Consider the following 15,273-nt stretch of genomic DNA (forward strand, 5'->3'; position numbering starts at 1 on the left):
GAACCTGTAAAGTAGTTCAGCAAAGCCCTCCCGTACTTCTGAGGGGACGGCGCTCACTTATAAGCCATATTGCACTTTAGCCCACTCAGGCTCTTTCTACAATGGCGTAGGAGGAGCAGCGTACAAGCTGCAATTACCATCGCAGAGTATTGTGACGAACCCCTGCCAAATCATCCAGCTTATCGGCACCAGGACAAAATCCCACTTGGCTGACAGGCTTCATTTTTACACCTCATGGAATTCTAGTCACCTTCAGCAGATAAACACCGGCTGGACGACATGTGACTCATCCAGCGGATCTTACGAAATTTTCTCCAAGGAAAATTAGTTCCCCCGCAGGCTTATTATGTTTGACCGTGTTCCAGTACTCAAATCAGGATTTAGAACAGTAGGTGTGAAAGCTTTGTGTGAGGGATAATGGCCGATAAGCTTCATTAGAGGCGTTTAACCCAACTCGCTGCCAGACGGCCCAGATCTGACATGCGTTATGCATTTTATGGTCTTAATACTTAGAGGAAGCTTAAATAAAATCAGACACAATCTTTTTATTTTCTGTACATGACCGTGGGGCAGCCATCTTGCTTTATCCGCTGTTAAAAAGGCATTCAGAGATATACTTTGCAGCACCCACATGAACCGTACAAACGTATAGACTACTAGGTGATGTACTGGGGCACGGCGCTATAAACGCAGATATTAGTTATTACTGAAAGATGAGCTCCAGCAACCAATCACAGCGCAGCTTTTATTTTACCTCAGCGGTATAAGTAGCAACCAATCACAGCACAGCTTTTATTTTACTTCAGCAGTAAAAGATATAGCAACTAGAGATGAGCGAGTATACTCTCTAAGGCACATTACTCGAGCGAGTAGTGCCTTAGCCGAGTATCTACCCACTAGTCTCTAAAGATTCGGGGGCCGGCGCGGGTGACAGGCGAGTTGCGTTGGAGAGCAGGGGGGGGGAGAGAGAGAGATCTCCCCTCCATTCCTCCCTGCTCTCCCCTGCCGCTCCCCGCCTCCGAATCTTTAGAGACGATCGGGGAGATACTCGGCTAAGGCACTACTCGCTCGAGTAATGTGCCTTAGCGAGTATACTCGCTCATCTCTAATAGCAACCAATAACAGTGTAACTTTCATTTTACCTCAGCAGTATGAGAAATAGCAACCAATCACAGCACAGCTTTCTTTTTACCTCTGCATTATAAGAAACCGCAAACAATCACAGCGCAGCTTTCTTTTTACCTCAGCAGTATAAGGGCTCAGTTAGACGAGCCCTTATACTGCTGAGGTGCATGCATGGGTGCATTTTCAAAACGGATCTATTAGAACCAAGGCTTTCCAATAAAAGCAGTCCCATGTCCGTTTTTTTAGAAGTAGGAGTGTACAGTAGGAGTCTGGCTTTGCTAGTGAGAGACCTGTGATGTGGGTCAGAAACACTATCTTTTCTCCTTAGGGAGAGTACCTAGACAGTGAAGAGACTCAAAAAGCCATTCATGCTCCTCTGGGTAATATGCAAATAAGGGAGATGAAATAAGCAAAGCCAGACTCCTACTGTACACTGATGAAGAGCAAATACCCTGAAACAGCTGTCTATGCATGGAGTCTGGCTTTGCTTTTAATTCCCAGTCATTGTTACAAGGCTTGTATAAAGAGTCTAACTTTGGCTTGAAAGAATGCTGCCTTCCAATCGGTGGCGCTGTGGGAGGTATTATTTCATCTCCCTTATTTGCATATTACCCAGAGGAGTATGAATGGCCTTTTGAGTCTCCTCACTCACCGTCTAGGTGCTCTCCCCAAGGTGAAAAGATAGTGTTTCTGACACTAGAGACTGACATTGCTACAGATCCTAAAGGAGATGTTGCCAGATGAAACACAAAATGTATTAGGAGGATTTTGTTGCTGCCAGCCCGGTGTAAGACAAGTAAATTAGCCCCTATATCTATATTTAACATTCTAGAATCATACAGTTTTCATTCTGGTCAGCCAGCCTAATAGGCAGATACATCATGTTCTCTACAAAACCCACATGGGCCGTAGGAAGTTATAAAATACAGAAAAAGACAACTCAGTGAAATCTATGGGAGAGGGTCATGAGCATGCTCAGTGATCTCTGCAGAGGTCATTGTGCAGAGAAGGGGTGGAGGCGAGCTGTGACCATCACCTATTGTGTCTGGTAGATTTAGGTCCATTTACAGTCATGGACAAAAGTTTTGATACAGACACAAAATTTGGTTTTCACAAGGTTTGCTGCTTCAGTGTTTTCCAAGAGGTTTCTAGGATATACTAAAGCACAATTATGGGCATCTCATAAGTCTAACTTTTGACAAATACATCAACTTTAGGCAAAACCTCAATATTCAGGGTCGACTTTTTTCCCCCAAGACTTTTGCGATTCCCCCTGCCATGCTGGTAATCAGCTTCTGGACAAAATCCTGACTGATGGCTGCCCATTCTTGCCTTATCAGTGCTTGGAGTTTATCAATTTCTGTGTTTTTTTTTTTTTTGTTCATCCACTTTGAGGATTGACCACAAAACAGTCATGGATGTGCCATTTTTGGCGGCACAATTTTTTTTCTTTTTTTTTTACGCGCCCAAAAATCGGTCATCTGAATGAATACATTGAAATTTAATGCTTTGGATGGTCGCAATTTTGGGGATTTTTTCTTTTTACAGATAAATACCGCTGGCGTTCCGGTGCGCTTGCGGGTCCCCGTCGCTCCTGTAGGCTGCCACGATGTCTTCCGTGCCGGCAGAGCATTTCTTTATGGAAGCCGGGCTTGAATTGTCCGCCTCCAGCAAAGATAATACTCTGATTGGCTAGCCAGCGCAGGCGTCAGCCAATTAGAAGCTGGCACTGGGTTAACCAATCACAGCCATTCAATGACGTCAGGGTTTATATTTCTGAGGGTGGTGGGGTTAATATTACTGAGTGGGAAGGAGGGGTGGAGGGGGGGGCGCCATTTCTACTGGGGCCACTGTGTCAAATGATGCAGCAGCCAGCAAGGCTGCGATCGCTAGAGGCCACCGGGTGCCCGGAGGTCAAATAATATGCCTAATAAGCCACACACCCTTTTTTTTACCTTCGTTGGTATTTTTTTGTGACAAAGGTGGCAACCCTAGCTGAAGCTAAAGGCCTTTGTGCTGTACAGCTTCAGACAGCGGAGGCCGAGGTGCAGCGGTCACGTTTGTATTCGGACATATCACAGCAGGAGCATTTATACAATACCGGGTGGAAAGTAGTGGCCAGGGGATCAGATGAGAATCCACCCCTCCCCCTATGAAAGGGAGTTTTCTAAATTGGACAAGCACTTAAAATAGTGCCGACAATATCAAATAAAGAGAAGAAAATGTTTTAAAAAATTCAGGAAAACATTTAAAACAGTTTCTAGAATGCTTTATAGAAGTGACACTTGGCATGTACTCTACTCTTAGCAAATCCCCCAGATTAATTCCATGTACACCACTGCTACACATTGTTAAGCAGTGAATATGCAGGAGACTTGCATATTTGCTCATTTCAATGGGTCTGTGTTCTTTTTTTGCGTGCACAAATACGCAGTGTATTTGCACACAAAGAAATGCCAAAGTGGCCGACAAACAGAGGCATAAGCAGTTTTCAGTCGCACAAACACAGAGTATTTGCATGTCTGATATGAAATTACACCCGTGTGAATGAGCCCTAACAGCGAGCCCCATGGCGGCCCCAGCGGTAACAGCGAGCCCCATGGCGGCCCCAGCGGTAACAGCGAGCCCCATGGCGGCCCCAGCGGTAACAGCGAGCCCCATGGCGGCCCCAGTAGTAACAGCAACACCCCTATAGGCTTTCCACTCATCCATCTTGCAGCTATGGCCCAGAGGAATATATCTATATTACTCCCCAAATGCACACTATTCGCAACCCAATTGGTTGTTTGGATTTACTCATTCCCGGTGATTGGTTATTTGAGTTGCCAGATTCATGGTAATTGTTTTTTTGGTTTGGTTGGTTCACGGTCATTGGTTGTTTAGGTTGGTTTGTGTAGAAGTGAGGAGTAATAGGCTAATATGCGGCCCAGAGACGGCTTCTGCTGAGGCCGCTGACCTCTCACCTTGGTGTCTGCACTGCATACAGGATGGAGCATGCAGATGATGGGAGGGGGGTAATATAACAAGTCAGTGGTCACAGACTGCACTGCTGCTGATGGATCAGAGCTGCAGGCAGTCAAAGTAGAATTTCTACTTCCGATGTGCCACATAATAGGAGGTGGCAATCCTGATTCGGCCCACTGGCCTTGTGCTTGACATGTGGTCTGCATGTGGTTTCCCCCAAAATAAGACACTGTCATATTAATTTCTGCCCCAAAACAGGCACAGTGTCTTATTTTCAGGGAGTGGGGCCTTATACTCCCCTGATCTGCGATGTCCCGATGCCTGGCGATGGTCTCCGGTGGTGCTGCGGCAAACTGCAATGTCCTTCTCGTCTGCCATCTCAGCTTCTTTCTGATGACGGGGCTTTGAATACCCCGCCTCCAGCAAAGCGAGTGTTGTGATTGGCTAATCGAGTGCCAGCAGCCAATCACAGCCGGCACTCGATGAACCTATCACAGCCACTCAGTGAATGACATCACTGAATGGCTCACTGAGCACCAGCTGTGATTGGCTAATTGACTGCCAGCAGCCAATCACAACACTTGCTTTGCTGGAGGCGGGGTATTCAAAGCCCCGTCATCAGAAAGAAGCTGAGATGGCAGACGGGGAGGACACTGCAGCACCGCCAGAGACCATCGGGACGCAATGGACCAAGTGAGTATTGATTTTTTTTTTTTTTACGCGGGTTAGCTAGGTCTTATTTTGGGGGCGGGGGCTTATATTTCAAGCCTCCCGCAAAACCAGGGTAGGTCTTAATATTGAGATAGGTCCAATTTTCAGGGAAACACGGTAATATATGTAACAGACATTTTTGCACCAAACTATAGAAAACTTTCTTACCCTCATGCCTAAAACCAGGAAGCCAATCTCTTCCATCAAAGGGTACTTGCTGATCTGCTGCTGGATCTTCTCAGCTGAAGCATGTGGATCATAACTCTTTTGGCCTATTTTTACATCCATGATACATGGCTTGGTAAACTTTCGAGTTACATCTTCCAGTTTTAAATAAAGATCTTTAAAAGAAAGAAAAATTGCACATTATTTCTGGCTTAATTTTGCCTTTAAGAAGCAAATAACGACATTTTGATAAAGATCTAGAAAATTTATATTTTGCATAATCTGTACAACTCCTTTACATGGCCGGCTGTGCTGCTTCTGGCATTGATCCACCAGCACATAGCTCCTGGCCGCCGTGGCTCAGGGCTGACATCAATCTGCTCTTCCTCTCCCTACTCTCACAGTAGCACAATGTGTTCTAGCCTTACATTTGGGCTCTTTTCACCCAATTGAGGCCAAAGCATTGTCCTGTTGGCCTCCATCAGGGTGGTATGCATCAGAATACGAAGCACAGAAAACTGACCTTTCATATACAGAGAGCCAAAAAGGCATTCTAATGCAACTACGTATTGCCTTCCATCAGAAACTCTCCCTAAGGCCAGACTCACATGAGCACGCTGGCATAGCGCATTTCGCGCACAGAATATGCTGTTCCAATCTCCCAAAGGTGGCCATGTTGCCACTCACACGAATTGCGCGCGCAAGATAATTCGCAGCATGTTCTATCTTGGCATGTATTACTCATACATACATGCCAAGATAGTATATTGCAATTGGTGGCATGCAAGTACGCAATGTCATTGCGTACTGACTATGTCCCAAGTGCGTTAGCAGTCGTGTAAAGCATCTTAGACAGGCAGCGATCACCGTTGGATCGCAGGCTTCTCGCTCAATGCTTCACATTCCGTGCGAAGCCCTGATCGGGGAGCGTTTACATGCAGTGAGAAGCTAGCGATCTGGCGTTATTTTATATGCTGACTGAAAAGTCAGCGATAACAAAAAGTAAACGATCTTTTTGCATTTATACGGGGCGATTAATTCTCTAAATTGAGCGCGTATACGATTATACGATATTCGTCCCGTATCAGAGTCGGCTCTGTAGTTTATACTGCTTTTTATACTCATGGATTCCGTTGCAGAATTGAGAAAAAAAAGCAAGATGTCACTTCTTGACACAGATTCCGCTACGGTTTATCTACACGCCGAGTGGCCCCCACCGAGTTGGGCTAATCCACGGTCAGATCTGAAGCATCTGTAAATGCAAATCCGCAGTAGAAATCCAAGGCTTCTGCCAAGGATTATGTGGCAGAGTGCCAAGAAAGAAAAAAATTTTATTATAAATTGGTGTGAAAAAGCTGCAATATGTGTAGAAAAGAAGAAAAAGAAAAATTGTTGGTCGAAGCTGTCTATAGTGTTTAATGCCAACTCCACTAAAGTGCGCTTGAAACAGCAGAATGTTGTTTTAACCAAATGCCAATGCTATATATATTGCATATGGTATACAGGGTCACAGCCTGAAGCTGCTGAAAGCTGTGCGTGGTCTCCAATGGAAGTGTTGTGGTTAGACGTAGGAGAGTCCAAAGTAAGGAATTACCCCCTATGACATCTATATGCCAATTAGGTCACACGACAGCTTTGGATCCCATTAGTTGCACGCAGCTGTAAATCAGGAGAGCTGAAGAGGACTGAAAGATTTTTCACTACAGCTACCCAATTTTATAAATATAAAGCCTTAGTGCCCGCCCATAAGCCTTTTAACCCCTTGAGTGGCACGCACGGAAATTTTCCGGGACGAGCTCCACTGCTCATAGCGATATAGCCCGGAAGATTTCCGGGCTATGTATCACTATGGGAGCTGCAGAGCACAATGCCACAAGCTGTGGCATTGTACTCTGCCTGCACACCCACAGAGAACCAGAGCAGGACTTTGAATAACAGAAGCATTGCCGATCTGTAGGCAATCTCCCGCTTCTGAATTCAAACTCCTGCACTGGTTTGTTTACAGGTTGCCATAGAGACCATCAGCTTGTCAGAAGCAAGCCGATGGTCTTTGTGGCAGGGAGAGCTGGTGCTTGCCTGTCAGGAGGACAACCAGGCACCAGCTCTTACAGCAGAGATCAGAGAAAACCTCTGATCTCTGCTGTGTTGACCCTCTAAATGCTGCAGTCTATGTGACTGCAGCATGCAAAGGGCTGTCACCATCGGACCCCTGGAATGTGATCAGGGCGTCCTGATGGGTCTCTGTGGAAGTCCCCTAAAGGGACAGGAAAAAAAAAAAAAAAAAAAAAAATGTATAACTCCTTTATTTAGCCATCGACGTCGCTGTATGAGGGCTTGTTTTTTGCGGGACAAGTTGTATTTTTCAAGGGTGCCATTTAATTCACCATATAATGTACTGAAAAACTTTTACAAAATTCTAAGTAGAGTAAAATGAAAAAAAATAAAAAAAAATAAAAATAAAAAAAAATAAAAAAAAACACATTCCGCCATCTTTCAGTGCATTTTGTTTCTACAGCGCACAAACTGCAACAAAAATGACATGATAACTTTATTCTATGGGTCACTACGATACCAAACTTGTGTAGTTTTTTTTTTTGCCCTAGTACTTGCATTTTTTTCAAAGACATTTAATTTTTTAAAATTACTTTCTGCTGCATCTTCATCGCGCAATAACTTTCTTTTTCCGTCGACGTACTTGAGCAAGGGCTCATTTTTTGCACGATGTACTGTAGTTTACGTTAGTACTAATTCGGAATACATACGACTTCTTGATCGCTTTTTATTGCATTTTTTCTGGGAGACAGGGTGACTGAAAAAGTGCATTTGTGTCGTCTTTTTTTTTTTCCCCCCTTTTGGACTAGGTTTACCGTGCGGGGGTAAATAATGCACTAATTTGATAGATCGGACATTTACGGACGCGGCGATACCAAATATGTATTTTTCTTTTAGGATTTAGATTTTTTTATTATAGATATGGCAAAAAGGGGAGTGATTTAAACTTTTATTACTTCTTTTTTTTTTTTTTTTTTTTTAAGTGTGAAAAAGTCGTGAAAAAGAAAAATAACTATTATAATTTGGTATTGGCATAATCGTACCGGCCTGTAGAATTACTTTAATATATTATTTATACTGCTCAGAGAATGCAGTGGAAGACAGGAATTAGGTCCTACCTGTTAATTCCTTTTCTTGAAGTCATCCTGACAGCATACACCTGGAGGTTGTCCGCTGGACACCTGTTGGGACAGGAAGCGGAAAAACACAAAAGGTAACTCCCACCACCGGCTCACCAGTGTGTACCAAATAACTACAGTGACCCGGCTTTGCTTAACCAATCATTTTTAATACAGAAATCATAGTACAATACGTTACTTCACGTAAAAATAACTCAAGGGGAGGCAAAAAGCCCCTATGCTGTCAGGATGACTTCAAGAAAAGGAATTAACAGGTAGGACCTAATTCCTGTCTTCCCCTCGTCATCCTGACAGCATACACCTGGAGAAGTGCCAACAACCAAGGGCTTTAGGGAGGGACCACTGCCTGTAGCACCTTCCGCTCAAAGGCCATATCACGGCTGGCCCCCAGGTCCAAGCGATAGTGTTTAGTGAAGGTATGAGTGCTCGACCGCGTGGCGGCTCTGCAGATCTGGTCGGTTGTCGCCTGGGCTCTCTCCGCCCAGGAACAGGGGGCCGCCCTGGTGGAATGGGCTCTAACGTCGCCCGGGAGTGGGATCTCCTGGGATCTGTACGCCTGTTCTATGGCCCTCCTGACCCAACGCACTAAGGAGTCCTTAGTAGCGGCCCCTCCTCTGCGTGGACCCTGAAATTGAATAAAGAGGTTGTTAGACTTCCTGAAGGAATGTGTGACCTCCAAATACTTCAGGACTGCTCGTCTAACATCTAGATTATGAAACCTCTGTTCCGTGGTGTTACGGGGTTCCTGGCAGAAGGGGGGGGGGGGGGGGGGGGGAAGTACTATTCGCTGATCTCTGTGAAAGTCTGTGAGAACTTTCGGTTGGAAAAAGGGGTCAGGCCTGAACTCTATTTTATCTGGGAAGATGGTCATATACGGAGTCCTAATAGAGAGGGATTGGATCTCCCCGATCCGTCTAGCGGATGTGATGGCAACTAGAAAGGCAACCTTATAGGAGAGGATCTTCACTGATAGATCTTCCAGGGGCTCAAAAGGGTGCGCGCAGAGGGCCTACAAAACTAGGTTCAGGTCCCATGGGGGCATGGTTTCCCTTATAAAGGGGTAGAGTCTGACTGCCCCTTTAAGATATTTCTTAATTAGCCTATGGTCACCTAAGGGGAAGTCAAAGAAGGCTCCAAGGGCGGCCACCTGGACCTTAAGGGGTAAGGTCTTAGCCCCATATCCAGTCCATCCTGTAGGAACTCCAATATCTTGTTAATGTCAGGCTGTTGGAGGTCATGAATACTATGCCCCAACCACCTAGAGAAGGTATCCCACACCCTAGTATATATATTTCTGGTGGATTTTTTGAGGCTCTCACATAAAGTAGTGGTCACCCTCCCTGATAGGCCCTGGCTCAGGTATTTTACCTGCTCAGCTTCCAGGCCGCCAGTCTGAACTGTCGGACCTTTGGGCATATCAGGGGACCCTGCTGAAGGAGGTCGTCTCTCTGCGGCAGATGTAGAGGATCCTGTGTCGAGAGAGCGGCCAGGAGCGGGAACCAGGGTCTCTTGGGCCAGAATGGGGCCACCAGGATAACGGAGCCTGGGGACCCCTGAATTTTCCTTAGGACCAGAGGGATCAGAGGGATAGGTGGGAAGGCGTATGCAAGGTCCCAAGCCTGGGACAGTGCGTCTATTCCCAGGAAGCGCCCGTCTGCTCCCCTGGAGAAAAAACGGGGACACTTTGTGTTCTTCCGAGAGGCGAACAAGTCCACCTTTGGTGTCCCCCATCTTTCTATAATTAGCTGGAATGCGTGTGGATGTCCACTCCCCCGGATCTATTTTCCTGCGGCTGAGATGGTCTGCCATGGAGTTCTCTGGGCCCGTGACGGAAGGTGTCCGCTGCTCTATCCACCCGAGAACTTTTGCCGCCAGGTCTTGGAGTTGGGGGTTCCGCGTGGATCCCTGGTGGCGAATGAGGGACACAGTTGTTATATTATCCGAAAAGATCCTAATGTGTCTACCCCTGATCTCTGTCTCGAGGCCCTGAATGGCCTTCCAGACAGCGCAAAGTTCTTTGTAGTTGGAGGACTGAGTAGCTTCCTCCTGGTTCCAGCCCCCTTGGACGTAATGACGGCCTAAGTGGGCCCCCCAGCCAGTTGCACTCGCGTCAGTAAAGATGGATACTGGGGATGCGGGGTACCAAACCGTGGCTCTGGCAAGGTTGGAAATAGACATCCACCACTCCAAGGAGGACTTTAACTTGTGGGTAAGGACGAATCTCTGATCCAGGGAAGCGGGTGATTTATCCCAGTTGCTCAGGATAAAGTCTTGGAGAGTTCTACAATGTAACTGGGCCCAAGGGACTACCCCGATGCAAGATGTCATGAGGCCAAGGACCCTCATGCCTCTCCTAAGGGAGACTCTGGTGGCTAGAGAAAGTGCCAGACACTCGTCCTGGATCGCTTTTTGCCTTTCTAGGGGAAGGGAAGAACACTGGCGGTGTGAGTCCAGAATAACTCCCAGGAATTTTTTCTTTTGTTCGGGCAGAAGACTGGATTTAACGGAGTTCTGAAGCTGATCCTGCTATGATCAGGAAATCGTCGAGGTATGGAACAATCAACACCTTGTTAGTCCTTAGTGCCGCCACCATCTCTAACACCAGTTTGGAGAACACCCGGGGCACGGAGGAAATCCCGAACGGCAGGCACGTAAACTGGAAGTGAGAGACTGACCCATTTATCACCAGGGCAAATCGCAGAAACTGCTGGGAATCTGTGTGTATAGGGACATGGTAGTAGGCGTCCTTTAAGTCCACGGTGGCCATGACGCTATCTGGTGCGATTAAGGGGATTGCTGACTGCACCGATTCCATTTTAAATCTTTGATATGAGATAGATTTATACAGGAATTTCAGATTAATTATGGTTCTACAGGACCCGTTAGATTTTTTGACGAGAAAAAAGGGGGAGTAGCACCCCTTGAACAGTTCTTCTGTGGGAACCCGAGTGATGGCCCCTAGGGACAACAGCTCCTGCACCCCCAACTGGAGGGCCTGAGCAGACGAGGGTGACTGGCAGGGGGTGACCACAAACCTCCGGGGAGGAAAATTCAATTTTATAGCCTTCCGAGACTAGACGTAAGGCCCAGGGATTGGAGGTCACCTCACTCCATTTAAGGGCGAACCCCCTCAGCCTACCCCCTACTTGTAGGATCCTGGAGGGCGGATTCTCACCCTTTCCGCCTTTGGGATAGGACCAGCGTCCAGTTTTCCCTTTCCCCTTGTATGTTCTAGAGGGAACAAAGGGAGGAGGGTAGGAGGAGGAAGGCCGCTTGAAGGATTTCTCCGATGGCAGTCCCTGACTCTTATCTGATGCCTTCTCTAGGAGTGTATCCAAGGAAGGCCCAAAGATTCTGTGTCCTTGGAAGGGCAGGGAACAGAGCCTGTTCTTCGAAGCGTTATCACGTCCAGGCCTTAACCCAGACGGCCCTCCTGGCTGTGTTCGAGAGGCCTGCTGAACGGGCCCGAACCTCACCGACTCCATAGAGGCGTCTGCCAGAAAGCCGGTTGCCTGCTGGAGGAGGGGAAGGCAGTTAGAGATGTCTTCCCTAGAGCCCCTCTGAGAAATCAGCGTCTGATGTTGGTCCAACTAGACCGTCATAGATCTCGCCACAGATGTGGCCGTGATGTTGGCTTTAACGGTCAGGGCCGCAGTCTCCCAGGTCTTTTTCTTTGCCGAATCCACTCTGGTATCTAGTGGATTCCGCAGTTGGGAAATGTCCTCAAAAGGGGAGGGCTGCTTTCTTTGAGACCCTGGCAACCGCCAGATCCACCTTAGGGACGGTTTCCAGGAACTCGATATCTTCTGGTGTGAAGACCATCTGATCCTTAAATTCTTTGGACAGGAAGAATTTCTGTTCTGCCTGCTTCCACTCTGTCAGGATCAGCTGTTTTGGCTGTGGTAGGAGCCCCCACATCCTGAAAGGATGGCTGCTGCGGCACCTCTTCCTCCACCTGCATGGTGCGTTGGACCGCGGTTAACAGCTGACCCAGGTCCGCCTATGAAAAGAAGTACTTCCTTACATCCTCCATAGGCGGCATGGATTCTGAGGGAGAATCTTCTAGGAGTCCTTCCTCAGAGTCCGACTCTTCCGTTCGTGTCCGCCTCACCCGTTTCGTGGGGGGGCGAAAGAGAAAGAGATGAGAGAGGCTTCAATCTCCTCGCGGATCATGGATCGGATGTCCGACATGCCAGAGGAGCCCTCTTCATGGACCACTTTCTCCGTACAGTCCGCACATAGTGGCTTGGTGCGGCCCTCTTCTAGCCGCCGCAAGCAAACTGGACATTTGCGCACTCGCTTTTTGGCCTCTCTAACCTTTTGTGCATCTCTGTCCTAAGAGACGGAGACAGCAAAAGGAACTTCCAGCATTTGATACTTGTTTTCTCCTTCCTCCCCCCGGTACAAGACCCAAAGGAGGTCTACTCACCAGCAGGCTGCTCTCAGCGTCCTCTCTGGCTGACATCTTCAGTAAGGTGCAGACAGGAGACATGCAGGGGAATCCAGCCTTTAAATTTTCAAATTTGGCGCCAACACGCCCCCTTTAAGCCCCCCCCCCCCCACCCCCACCCCCCCCCCATGACGCGGCCGCGCTGACGTCACGCCGGACCCGGGGGATACGCCGCATACACAGGGACGCCGTCGACTAGGAGACACACGTGGAGACGCTGCCGCGCGCACGCCGACCGGACCCGAGCGCCTCTATCAACGCTTGCATACCTGTCTTGATGTGCTGGATCCCCGCTGGAGACGCCGGCGTTCCAAGCCCTCGAGGTACCAGGGCTGCTTCTACCAGTACGACTACCCTCTGGGCAGCGTACCAGGGGAGGATTTTTCCACAAGGGGAACAGTGCTGGGTAGATCCTGCGGGTGAGGGTCCCCTCGTAGGGTCTCACCCGCGCAAGCCCTGCCAGCCCGAACAGAGAGTCGTCCCCCCACAGGCGGACAGGCTGCATGGGAGTCTTCTTTCTTCATTCACCTCCAGCATACACCTGGAGGCTCCGCTTGGACTGTCCTGTAGGGACAGGAAGACACTGGTAAGCCGGTGGTGGGAGTTACCTTTTGTGTTTTTCCGCTTCCTGTCCCAACAGGTGTCCAGCGGATAACCTCCAGGTGTATGCTGTCAGGATGACGAGGGGAAAATAAAAATAAAAAAAAACCATGCCAGAATTACAGATTTTGTTAATCTTGCCACTAGAAAAAATGGAATAAAAAGCAATCAAAATTTTACATGTTCCAAAAAAATTAGATAAATGAAGACTGGAGTTCATCCCACAAAAAACGAGGCCTTCTAGAGCTCTGGCAATGGGAAAATAAAATTAATACAGCTCTTGGAATGTGGCGACACAAAAGCAAAACTTTAGGAAAAAAATAAATGTTTGGAATGTACAAAAATAGCAAAACATTAAAAAAAAAAACCCTGTATAAACTTGGTATCGCCAGAATCGTGTGACTCAGAGAATAACGTTATCACATTATTTATTCTACACACTAAACGCCGTAAAGATGAAATCCAAAAAACAAAATGGCAGAATTTCTTTTTTTCCCCCACAATCTCCCAACAAATTTTTTTACTAAAAGTTATGCAATACATTATATATACCCGAAAATGATGCCATCGAAAAGTACAACTTGTCCCGCAAAAAACAAGCCCTCAAATGGCTGGTACAATGGAAAAATGAAACAGTTATGGCTCTTGGAACGCGACTGCAAAATTAGTTCAAATTAAATGATTAGACCATTTAAAAAACCTGCCCTGGTGGGTCTGACAGGGTGGTAAGAAACCCGCCACTCAAGGGGTTAAATGCGACCACTAATGGACATTACTCTACGGAGCTGCATCAGGCCTCTCATACCAGCAGAAGCAGAGACTTGGTTGTCTTATAACATTTGGGCTCCAGCTCTAACAGCTGAGAAACTTCAGATTCCAGTCATTTAACCATTTACATGCTATGGTCAATGCAACCATGGCATGTAAAGGGCTGACAGAGGAAGTGGGGGTGAGGGGGGGGCGGCGCAAGTCCCTCAATCACCCACAGGGCCAGCACAATGTGATCACAGGGTGCCAACGGGTTGCTATGGCACTTGGAGGCTTAAATATGGTCTCCGATTCTGCCATATACGAAGATGCATGAAGCTCAGCTATTGAGTCTCATAGGACAATGTAATACATGGTAATACATGGCAATACAGAAGTACTGCAGTGTATTATAGCAACTATAAACAAGTACAGAAATTTAAAAAAAAAAAAGTTGGAGAACATAAAACTTGGTATTGTGCAGACCGATAAAATATTGGGTCACATTATTTATTCTGCACATTAAATTCCAAATGCACAGAATTTTTTTTCTCAATATTCCCCCATCCAAAATTTATATATGTTGTACAATACATTATATGTACCCCAAAACAATGCTATTAAAAAATAAAATATTGTTCCTTAAAAACAAGCCCTTATACAACTGTGTCCTAGGAAAAAAATGTTGGCTATAGAAATACGAGGTACTATTCTATCTTGTCACCATCAAATGTGGTAGGTGTCGACATGGGTAAGGCTGTTTGACATGGGAGGCCACAGTGACAACAGCGCTGCTGGGAGGGCACCAGCGGCTACAGTGAGAGTGGGGGCAGGAGCAGCCCCCCGCCACCGCAACAGAAGCAGAGTCGAGGTCTAGTGGAGACAATGACAGCCGTCTCGGGAGGGGAGATGGCAGTGGGACACTCACATCAGGAGACCGTAGTGGCAAGTGCCAGGACCTGTGAGGCCAAGGAAGGGGAGCCAGTCGTGCACCTAATCAGCTCCTGGGGGCAATACCAGCCTGTCAAGCAGCCTCAATCTTTTCTCTACCTCTACTTCCGGTGGTGACAAGATACAATAGTACCGTGGGAAACTACAGCGGTTGGGGAGAGAGTGACAGCGGGGCTAGTAAGGGGAGATGGTAGGCCACAGTGACAGCAGCGCTGCTGGGAGGGGGCCGGTGGCTACAGTGAGAGTGAGGGCAGGAGCAGCCCCCCGCCACCGCAGCAGAAGCAGATTCCAGGTCTAGTGGAGACAATGACAGCTGTCTCGGGAGGGGAGATGGAAGCGGGACACTCACATCAGGAGACCGCAATGGTG

The 15,273-nt window shown here is 47.4% G+C and overlaps 1 protein-coding gene across 1 annotated transcript in view; it reads right to left on the reverse strand.

Annotated features, from left to right (window-relative positions):
* IPMK (inositol polyphosphate multikinase) overlaps nt 1-15,273 on the reverse strand; it is a 40,512-nt gene that overhangs the window by 10,508 nt on the left and 14,731 nt on the right. Inside the window, exon 4 of the mRNA XM_066600778.1 lies at nt 4,969-5,141. Coding sequence (XP_066456875.1) covers nt 4,969-5,141 — 173 coding nt within the window. The remainder of the gene's footprint in view (nt 1-4,968; nt 5,142-15,273) is intronic.

This window comes from Eleutherodactylus coqui, chromosome 4, assembly GCF_035609145.1.
Source record: "Eleutherodactylus coqui strain aEleCoq1 chromosome 4, aEleCoq1.hap1, whole genome shotgun sequence".
NCBI lineage: Eukaryota > Metazoa > Chordata > Amphibia > Anura > Eleutherodactylidae > Eleutherodactylus > Eleutherodactylus coqui.